We start from the raw sequence: 11,195 nt of genomic DNA, 5'->3' as shown, positions 1-11,195 counted from the left end.
AGTTATTGATCCTATCTTGCAAGTTGTATTCACCTATTACGTGTTATGATCCTCATACACCATCGTGACATTAATTGGGATTCTTTCTGGTGATTACCGTAGTCTGAGGAGTTAATGTATTCCTCATATGCTAATGCTTTGTTTCGGTTGTCTATTAAAAGGAGGCCTTAATATCCCTTAGATTTTCTTATGGACCCCGCTGTCACGGGAGGGTAGGACAAAAGATGTCCTGCAAGTTCTTATTATAAGCATGTATCCCCGTGACATAGTCACTTGTGTTTGGCTAGATGATTATGGACACCATCACACCGAGAGGGCCCTAAGAATATCTCTCCATTGCCGGAGGAGCAAACCTCACTCTTGAGCTATCTAGTCCCTTGTCAAACTTTCGGATGAACCTGTAAGTTGTCGTTATGATCACCGTGTTACAGGTGACATTTGAGCAACCCCAAAGCTCACTTTACGGTAAGAAGTGACTACAATACTCTCATGGTCTAAGGAGCAAAATCACATGTTAACACTTCGTGTTATCACAATTGATTATAGACAATATTACTCAATTCATAGCAGACAAATTTGGGTCGATTCAATATGATCATTCTTTCAATGTCATAATCTCAATGTTTTTTTAGGGCTATTGTTTGATACTTAACAATATCTTAAAATTCGAAAAATATGATCGCCAACAACGCTTGAGCTAGTCCTGTAGGCAAGACTAGGAATCTTTTATTTAATCGTTTCTCATTCCACACGTGCATATGAGTTTTCCACTTAATCATGTATTCCAGGATCATAGCAATTATAACATAGAATATAAACTCTTGAATTATGAATAAGAAAATATAATAATATAAATATTATTGCCTCTAGAGCATATTTCCAACACTAGCCAACATAACCAAAAGTCCGAATTGATAGAAAGGGCTAGCCAATCCACATATACACTTCAACAGCTCCTTATTGAGACATCTTTCTTGCATTTTCTTCTTTTCTTCCTCGGCATCATCTTCTCTTCCTTTTTTGTTTCTTTTGGAAGAAATACATTAGAATTATGATCAATACATATATGTGATGTAGTACCCCCCGGAGGACATGCCTCCAACATGTATTTTGTGGAGGAGTGTTTGTAGTCGTCGCTAGGTGGTCTACGAATTTGGATGTAATTTTTATTATTTTTGATGTTTATTGTATTGATATGATTGAAGATGAATAGATCGAAAGTTTTCTCGCAAAGAAAGACAAAGAAAAAAAAAGAAATGTGTTCACAACTGTGTATCAAACACTAGTACAATGAGCTGCTATACAAACGGTTTTTAAACCCTTTTTGCGACGGCATTTTAAACCGTCGTCTTGCCAGTGTGTGTGATAGGGGGTCCTTTCCATATGACCCAGAAACCGTCGGGGATAAGAAGTGGCAATGCATACGTTTTGCATAATTAAGCGTATGCGATGCCGGCATCTATCCCGAATGCGAGTCTTTAGACAACTATTTCTGATATGTAGAATATCCCAAACGCTCCATCCTTCCTACTCGTTTGTGCTCGCATTATCATCGCAGTAGGTATTCTGTGGTGCTACGTTTGCGATGCACGCCCCATCACAAACAGTTCACGATTGTAGAACGTGTATGATAAACAGACAATCACACACATTTACTTTTCCTCAACTGTATGCGATTCATTGTATCAGTGCATATACTTGTCCCTATAAAAATATATATGTGAATCTTAAATATATCCCACATGATTCATCCGTCGTACCCGCCTCGGATGAAGGCCTATCGCACGTGTTCTTCTATGAGCAAACGTTTACGATGCGTACGACATCATAAACAGTCAATAATTGCCAAGCGTGTGTGATAAGGTAACTTTCGCAAACATTTAATAAGGAGCTGTGTGCATTGATGTTGTCAATCTCACACATTTTTCTTGGCTAATCGTGTGTGCAGTGGAGATTCATCGCACACGTAGTAGATTTGAGAAACGTGTCTAGTCTTGATGTTTATCACATACGTTTTGCTTTCGCAAACCGTGTGCAGTGTACTGGCCTACAAAATATAATTTATCCCTAATTTATTTCCTGCATTTAAAATTCATAGATTTTGAATTTGAAAGTAGACAATCACTTTTTTCATATCAAACCATGTTTATTATAAATATAGGTTCAAGAATGAATGCATAATTCGATGCACAAGTACATATACTGAAGAACTACAAAAACACCGTTTGCATTAATGCATCACATATAATTTCGTCGAAGGTCTCTGATTATATTGTCATGTTCACAGCATCCTGTAGTAGTGAGACATGTCAGTCTACAAGAGAAGTAAGCAAACTTTATATAGGCATCGACATATTGGTGCATCATTCATGTTTATTTTGTCACTTCTGCTTCGGTACATCCCACCCCTAAATACATTGAGCGCTGAGATCTCTCCACACCCCTTCAAAATAAGTGGTAGGATGGTCTCTTCTTAAAATACGTCGCCCGCACCGCGCTATACACGGCTTGTGTGCCGTGCCACTTGGGCTGGCCCATTTGCTACCTTTTTCCCACTTATTTAAAACCTTCAATAAATGTGTGTCTGATAGGATTCGAACCCAACACCTACCGCAATAATCAACTGGACTACTTTCTTATTGTGTCTAGTTACCTTTTTTTCCTTTTCAAATATAACACTAACCAATGCGAGCTTGTTTCTTTTTTTTTTGGTTTTTGTTTGTCCGCTATTTCTTTTGTTATTTTATTTTTCTCTTTCATTATTTTTTTAAATTCATGAACTATTTTAAATCATGGATTAGTTCTTAAAATTGTCAACTTCTTAAATTTGTGAACGTTATCTTAAATTCATGAACTTTGTTTTCAAATCCGTGAACTTTTTCTCAAATCCACAAACTCCTTTTAACTTTGACGAACTTTTTTTAAAACCTGCAATTCTTTTAAATTCGTGAGCATTTTTTTTAAAATTGATGAACTTTATTCAAATCTGCTAACGCTTGGGCTGGCCCAATAGGCACCCAACGGGGAGCAATGCGGTCGCCTAGTTGGGCCAAGGCCTAAGCGTTTAATTTCTATTTTTCATGTTTCTTTCTTTTCTTGTTAATTCATTTTTATCATTTTTGAAATTTATTATTGTTTTTGAAACCTTAAAATATTTGAAATATTATTTGGAATACCAAACTTTTTTCTTGTTTTCATATACTGTTACATTTTAAATAAATGTTCTTGAATTTCAAAAAATGTGCCTATTTTTAATTGTTTGTTCCCAAATTGAAGAAATGTTTGCATTTTAAAAAAGTTGATAAATTTTAAGAAAAAGTATGTTATTTGCAATTTGTGTTTAATATCAATTGTTGGGAACTTGGTAATTTTTTTGGAAAAAGTGTTCAAGTTTGTAAAATTTTCATACACAATTTGAAATTACAAAACTGTTAAGAAATTTAAAGAAATAGTTAGGATATAAAAGAATGTTTATGTTGATTGATAATGAAGGAAATTGCAAATAACAAATGCAATCCAATTTGGAAAAAGAACATACTCATAGATGCACCTATCCGGCCTAGTCTAGCACACTCCTCTAAACTGGTGGTTTTTTGGACAATTGGTAAATGATCTCAACTTCCTGCAGCAACCTGGCACGGACATATGAGGCATCCATGCTAGGTTTGAACTAATTCTGACATCGTATGCAAGTTGTGTCACGTTTGGCCATTTATTGGCGAATTTTCACCAAGAAAACTCGAAAAAAAGTGCAAGAATTGTCAAAAACTCGAAGAACTTGGCATGGTGCCTTGTATTGGTCATAGATGATGGTGGAAAAAAAATTGGGGCCATTTAACGGATGTCAAAAGAACATGCTTTCAAACGGACCCTTCTCGCCTAGCCAAACACCCACCGTTGAACATGATCTACTTTCAGACATTCTTAAAATGACCCAAAATTTTGCAAGTAGGTGGGAATGCCCATGATAGGCATGCATGCCAGGTTTGAACGATTTTCGACATCATATGCAAGTGCGACATGTCCGGCCATTTATCGGCCTTTTTTGATCGAGAAGACTCCAGAAAACACAAAAATTGTCTAAAACTAAGAAAACATGGCATGGTGCCTTTAATTGGCCATATAAACTCATGGAAAAAATTGGCTCATTTAAAGGATGTCAAGAGACAACGTGCTCTTGGACGGAGCCTTCTCACCAAAGCGAACACACTCCATTCAACTTTATTTTTTAGGACATGTGTCAAATGATCCCCAACGTTTTTCAGTAGATGCGCATGCCTATAGTAGGCATCCATGCCAGATTTTAATGAATTCTGACACCGTATACAAGTTGCGTCATGTCTGGCCATTTATCGACCATTTTCACCTAGAAAACTCCAAAATGCAAGAATCTCCCAAAACACAAACAACTTCGGCATGGTGCCTTGAATTGGTCATATAAGCTGGTGGAAAATATGGGGCCATTTGAAGGAAGTTGGAAAACAACATGCTCTCAGACGGAGCCTTCTGGACAACCTGAACACTCTACATTTAACATGGTTTAGTTTTGAACATCTTAACATGGTCACAACCTTTTCGAGCAGGTGGGCATGCCCATGGTAGTCATCCTTCCAGCTTCATAGGCGGGCCCAGTCGGGCAGCCTCCTGTGCGTGGCGCAGTCTATTTGATGCTACCCTCCGAATGTAGGGAGCTCCTAATGAGCGCTTGTTGCGCCAGGTAAGCCATTCAGCGCTCACGCGATAGGATTTTTTGGCCAGCCCAGCAATGCGGCTCTCACACTGAGCGGCCGAGCAGGTGAGCAGGCGCGGGTGAGCGTATGAGCACATGGATTAGGATATGTTGCTGACCGCTGGAAAAAAGTTCCATGTGCTCATGATTTTTTTAAATTCACGAATTTGAAATAAAAGCGGACACAAAAAGGTCACGAATTTGAAAAAAGTTCGCGAGCCTAGAAAAGGTGCATAAATTAAAAAAAATTCATGATATGTTTAAAAACTTTGTAATTTTTCTATAAAAGTTCAAATTTTTTAAAATGAGGCCATGAAATTCCAAAATATGTTCCCAAATATTAAAAATGTTCATGAATTTGAAACAAAATCACAAAAATTCAAACAAATCACAAATTTGATAAACAAATCATGAAATTCGAAAAAGTTCATGACTTTGAAAATCTACAAATGCGAATAATGTTCACATAATCTCAAAAAAGTTCACTAATTTGAAAATTAAGTTCATGAAAATTTATAAAGTGCATGAATTTTTAAGAACTTCATGAATTAAAAAACCCACTGAATTTGATAAAGTTCATGAATTTCAAAATGTTCATGGATTTGAAAATAAGTTCATGAAATTTGTGAAATGATGTTCACGAAATTTGAAAAAAATTAAATTCATTTAAAAAGAATTCCGATTTAAGAAAGGAAAACGAAAATATAGAAAGAAATAAGAGAAAACGAAAAAACCCAGAATAAAAACGGCTGAACTGAATAAAATCAGTCCGGGAACGCGTGCTTTTTTTATTAGCGTTATACCCAGTGGCGGAGGCAGGGGGTTGCTGGCAGGGGCCTTGGCCCCCCCATGCTCTCACAAATACACCTATATGTACTCCTAATCCTTCATTTGTTAGAGAAAATTAGCTAGATTTAGGTGATTTGGCCCCCTCTAACATTATATGACATGTTTTGGCCTCCTCTATATTCAGGCTCCGCCACTGGTTATAGCTGCCATAAGGAGGAAATAAGTACACTAGCACAACAGTTAAAGTACCCCAGTGGTTAGCGCCTTCAGTACTATAGGTGGAACCTGTATTTTTTGAAGTTTAAAAAAAAACATAAATGGGCTGGGCCTGCCAAGGTGCACATAACACTGTATTGTCGCCACGTACGTCCGTATACGTCGGGTGACCCATCATACAAAATTGTGTACGATATGTCAAAGGTCCATATTGCCCTTTATACGATTTCTTGGGGGGGGGGGGGGGGTACCAAAGCGGGGCTCTTGTTTTATAGCTAAAATAGGAGATTTGATTCATTTTTGTCTAAACATAAATTGTTTCCAAATAGTTTGTCGAAGCTCGAAACGTATAGTGACATGATATTTGCTTCTGTGATGCAGGTTCTTGATCAGCCCCGGAAATAAGTGAGGTAAAATTTTCCAATATTGTCTATCAAAGGTCCTACTGGCTTCAGCTGTTTTGGACATTATTTCCTCTCTTCAATCTGACCATTGCTCACGTGTTGATCAGTCGAAAATTCAGAAAATTTGATACTACAATAATTGAGCATCCATAGGAGGTCTATTTACATATTTTCTGAAAGTAATATGCGTATCTTCACAACAATCTTCTATCACGGACCGGAAAGCATACCATCACATTACAGAGGAAAGCCCTCTATCACTAGTCAGCCGCGATTGTTTGCAAGATTCAACTTTATTCTACACACTTTTATAAGGATTCGAAAATGTGCCAACCGTGAAGATATTACTTGAAAGAGCTCTCTATGTCGATTACAAACCGATACTTCACATCCCGGTTGACAAGCCTCTCGAGAGCCTCGTTGATGTAGTCTATTTTTATCACCTCAACATTTGGGTATATTTTGTTTACCGCGCAGAAGTTTATCATCTCCTGGGTGTCCTTGGTGCCTCCGACTACACTGCCAGATAGAGTCCGTGCACCTGCAGTGAGTTCTGATTAGTTATCTTTTGACAAAGGGCCGAAAGCCAGTTTCATTACACGAAAACACCGGTAACAACATTTGTATGCTTATATATCCTCAAGTCGTCGCCAAGTTTTGAACCAGGAAACCAACAACCAGTGGTGTGTTCTACGGCATACAGTCTCATGCATAGAACCATAAAAGATAAAAATAATGGAACTTTTCACCCTGCAATTATTTTAACTGTATAGCTAATAGTAAGGTTTTTTTACCAAGATTGAGTGATGCAGGATGCACTCTGATTTCTCCAGGAAAGCCAACTAGTGCAATTACGCCACGGACTTTCAGAAGCGCGAGATAAGGGTCAAATGGGTGGTCACCAGAGGCAGTATCGACAATGAAATCCAGAGAATTTTTCAGGGACTGCAAAAGTAAATCATTTCATTATTCTCACTTAGTATAAGCATAGTGAGAAGAATAACAAGCAGAATTCAGCTAGCACAAAATAGTATAAGCACTATCGATTGCATAATAAGCTCTGATCCTTTGTGCATTTATGTTTTCTCAGTTGGAATATAACATAAGGTAAGGAGATATGTACTTGTTGTGGTCTGTTGTAAGTTGTTTCAGACTCAGCTTTAAAGATATTAAAGATGTTCAGTACCTCCATCTGGTTTTTATCTGATGATACCACAAAATTATCTGCACCAAGAAGGTTGATAGCTTCATCTCTTTTCGATTCACTTGTACTCAAAACTGTCACATTCAGTCCAAAGGCTTTCCCAAATTTCACTGCCATGTGACCCAACCCACCAAGACCAATGACACCAAGTGATTTTCCTGGCTGGTTCATGTTATGCCGTATCATCGGTGTATACACAGTGATCCCAGCACAAGCTAAAGGTGCGGCCTTTTCCAGTGGGTAGCCATCAGGTATTTTATAGCAGTACCTGTCACGAATTAGCAGGAAATGCAAGATTCTTATTATACGAGAAAATTGAGTTTTGACTTGGAGGCAAAAAAGATGGACATAGACAATCTACACCAAATTCAGAACTTTCAGTAGAGAATGCATCCATACCGTTCATGAACTACAATGTGACTGGAATATCCTCCCTTTGTGACAGTACCGTCCGTATCAACACCATTGAAAGTGAAAACAAAATTTGAGCAGTGGTTCTCGAGGAGGCTGTTGCAGTTGTCACAGTCACGGCATGAGTTGATGTATGTCCCAACAGCCACATGGTCGCCCAGTTTGAAGTCCATGACGTCTGAACCGACCTCGGTTACAACTCCAGCAATCTCATGCCTATAACCACATCGAATAGTAGGTTAGCAGATAAACCTTTATTTGTAGTACAGGATTCTAGTGACTAAACGGGGTCAATCAACAGAAAGGGAAAAATGCATTTGTTGTTCCCAAATTTTTTTTGAAACAAATACAGTGATCTGAAAAGCTTACCCAGGGACTAAAGGGTACACCGAGTCATGGTGCAAATTTCTTGTCCACTGAACATCAGCAAAACAGACACCGCAGTGTGTGATCCTCAAAGAAACATCATCATGTCGTACAGCCCTGGTAATTAATCAGTGTAGCATATGCATAGTCGCTAGTTATAAGAAGAAAGTGAGACGCTAACAAAGCAGTTAATTCGGTCGGCATCCGCAAGGATGTCTGCTCATAATTTACACCGATGAATAACTGGGCTAGCACATACAGTAGAAGTCTATATGTATTCAGAGAAGAAAGATAAACACATAACTGGGCTAGCACAAAGTAGATGTCTATATCTGGCACGTTGACTTTTCCTTGTAAATAAAATCTCACAAGGGAAGGGAGTGTTGCGTGTTTGATTACCTACGGTTGAAACTGTGAGGGGAGAGTACTCCAGAGGGATCATTTGCTGCCCAGGCACTGCAGTTGCAGCTCTCGCATTCAGCAGCCATGCCGGCCAACTAAACTGCAAAAAACAAGATGGCCACGGAAGGGGTTAGGTTGTAGAATCCATTCCTTTTTTATGCTAAATCATTAACAGTGGTGCAAACGAATAAGCAAATAAATAAGAGTGAATTCAGAAGGCAGGGCAGGTTTGACTGAGGCACAGAAGATAGAACCAGAGGTTTGGTCGTACGAACCAACTGGAATCTCCACGGAACTGAAAGGGTGGGTCGGTGGTGTGAGACAGTGCTGAGGCAGCCAAGCTAACGGGTTACCTCGGAAGGGGATCGGGAGAAGCAGGCAGGGCGGCAGAGCCAGAAACCAGCCGACGCGCGAGCAAACGGGGGTTCCACTTTCGGTGGAGATGTGCGGCGGTGGTGAGCGGAGGCGTGGCCGTTTTAACTTGCAGCGCCACCGTGCTCGCAGCGCACATACAACATCAGAAAATGTCAACAAAGACAATTTAGCCATGTCACTAATGACATAATGACCTGCTGGTCAAACAAATCGTCCCGCGCCTTCGGGACAAAGGTTACATATGCAATGACGACGACCTCTCCCTCTTCACGACGGCCACCTCGGTTAGCATCGGCGATGGCGCGACAGCGTCCTTCTGGCACTCCCACTGGATGGGGCCGGGCACGCTCGCCCAGCAATACCCGCGCCTGGCTCGGCATGCCCGAAGAAAGAACAGGGCGGTGAAGGAGGCCCTGGCAGACGACAACTGGATCAAGGACCTAGCTCATGGTTGTACTGAACATCTGATCCACGACGTCCTGGCCTTGCATAGGCGACTCCATGGCGTAGCTGACGATCTCCATGCGGGCACCCCTGACTCCATTAGATGGATCCTTGAGCGGACGGGCGAATACTCGGCTTCATCAGCCTATCGGGTGTTCAGTACAACCATGGGCTAGGTCCTTGATCCTCGAGGGTTCCAGGGCATGACGTCCTCGGTTTTCGGCAAGATCATATGGAATGCTTGGGCCCCGGGAAGATCAAGATGTTTGCTTGGCTCATGCTGCAAAACAGATTGTGGTGCAATGACAGACTTCAACGCCGCGGCTGGAAGAACGAGTACTTCTGCCAGCTATGCACTCGAAATCTTGAATCCTCGAAGCATCTGTTCTGGGAGTGCCCAATGGCCAAGGGCGTCTGGGAAGCGATTAGCTCACGGACGGGCTGCGCCTCGTTAGCTCCGGCTGAGAGCTGGCGAGACCTCCAGCACTCCTCCATTGCGATCGCCGCCCTAGACAGGGCCGCACCAGGATGGCGAAAAGGCATCAACACTATGCTTTTGCTGGTTTGCTAGGAGATATGGCAGGAACGGAACAACGCCACCTTCAGAACCCCCCCCCCCCCAAGGGCATCCAACATCATCACAAGGGTGACAGACTGCATCGAGCTATGGCGAGCCGCAGGTGCATCCTGCATCGAGAGCCCCTTTGGGGAACCATCATGAGATATAAACCCTAGATTTTCTATCGTTCGAGGATTGCCGATCTGTGGCAAGCGCTCTGATCCCCTGGATCATCTCCCTACCTTTTGTTTTCCCACTGCTCCCTGCTTATTAATGAAATGCCAGTGAAAAGCTGGATCTTTCAAAAAAAAAAACCATTGGCTCTATCCTCATTGGATTCAAGTGACTGAAAGATCAAACGAACTGAATACTTGACCAATATTTCTATTGACACTGATGACTTTGTGTGCATGCTGATGCTGATCTATTTCTGCAAGGAAATTAAAATTGGCAGTTCACACCTTACGGTTTGACATTGTGCTACTCCGCCTAACCCGGTTAACGCGGCACATCATGATCAGACTCAGACCACGTCATTTTTCGTGATGTCAGGACAGTGAATGATTTATATGGAAATATTCCACTCCCACTCACTGTGACGGTATTGATCGACATTTTCATGGTGTCCCGGGTGTTATGTATGGTCCATTCGCAAAAAAGAGAGAGTACTACGTATGGTTATTATTTTAGCTCAATCATGCCTCAGTTAGCAGCCATCAGTGATTGACAAGAAAAAGAAAAGCCAAGACTGACACAGGAATTGAGGTCACCGCTGCTGCATTATGTAGTGGAAGAATATGTTTTGTTTTTAAACTGAAGAGTTTTGACAAACATGAGCGCAAGTTGAGTTCTACTTTTAGTAAAACCATTGGCTATATCCTCAGTTCAATCAAGTGATTAAAAGATCAGATTCGAACACTTGACCAATATGTTCATCAAAATTGATGACCCTATCCGTGCCAATCTACTCCACCTAACGTTGTTTTGGAAGAGAAATTAAGTTGGCAGTTCACATCTCACAGCTTTACATCGCGACAATATATATTTGTAACTGCACCTAGCCTGGTTAATTGCGGAGTATGAAAATTTTGACCTGTGAGGTATCTCGTGACATGTACTTTGTATTCTAGGTGTAGATTTTTTTTCTTCTATTAACAGATTGAGTCAAACTTCACAAGGTTTAACTTTCAGGAAAAATTATATGTACTGGTATATCTACTATATCTAAATAGCTAGCCCCCACTAATAGGAATTCTCTACCTTCTCCTTGAGCCACATCATCAAAATTAATGTAGC

The 11,195-nt window shown here is 40.6% G+C and overlaps 1 protein-coding gene across 3 annotated transcripts; it reads right to left on the bottom strand.

Annotated features, from left to right (window-relative positions):
* Nucleotides 1–6,252: 6,252 nt before the first annotated feature.
* Nucleotides 6,253–8,989, bottom strand: LOC123059112 (probable cinnamyl alcohol dehydrogenase 1). Of its 3 annotated transcripts, none has more exons than XM_044481751.1 (7): nucleotides 8,875–8,989; nucleotides 8,519–8,621; nucleotides 8,123–8,236; nucleotides 7,742–7,969; nucleotides 7,325–7,610; nucleotides 6,933–7,083; nucleotides 6,253–6,679 (listed from the first exon to the last, which is right to left on the bottom strand). In XM_044481751.1, the coding sequence occupies exons 2-7, from the start codon at nucleotides 8,605–8,607 to the stop codon at nucleotides 6,483–6,485; spliced, it is 1,065 nt and encodes a 354-aa protein (XP_044337686.1). In that variant the 5' UTR covers nucleotides 8,608–8,621; nucleotides 8,875–8,989; the 3' UTR covers nucleotides 6,253–6,482. The 3 variants fall into 3 exon arrangements, with proteins under 3 accessions (XP_044337686.1, XP_044337685.1, XP_044337687.1); XM_044481750.1 differs by having other exon boundaries at nucleotides 8,797–8,957; XM_044481752.1 differs by having other exon boundaries at nucleotides 8,519–8,951.
* Nucleotides 8,990–11,195: the final 2,206 nt, after the last annotated feature.

This window comes from Triticum aestivum, chromosome 3A (assembly GCF_018294505.1).
Source record: "Triticum aestivum cultivar Chinese Spring chromosome 3A, IWGSC CS RefSeq v2.1, whole genome shotgun sequence".
NCBI classification, from domain to species: Eukaryota; Viridiplantae; Streptophyta; class Magnoliopsida; order Poales; family Poaceae; genus Triticum; species Triticum aestivum.
Note: the sequence above shows the minus strand (reverse complement) of the source record. Positions and strands in the feature narration are given on the sequence as shown.

Excerpts from the sequence above, each read along its gene's own strand:
- LOC123059112 (XM_044481751.1), bottom strand. The coding sequence starts at position 8,607 with ATGGCTGCTGAATGCGAGAGCTGCAACTGCAGTGCCTGGGCAGCAAAT. Across the intron at positions 8,237-8,518 it reads CCTCACAGTTTCAACCGTAG|GGCTGTACGACATGATGATG; the intron begins GTAATCAAACAC and ends ATTAATTACCAG. Across the intron at positions 6,680-6,932 it reads TCCTGCATCACTCAATCTTG|GTGCACGGACTCTATCTGGC; the intron begins GTAAAAAAACCT and ends AACTCACTGCAG.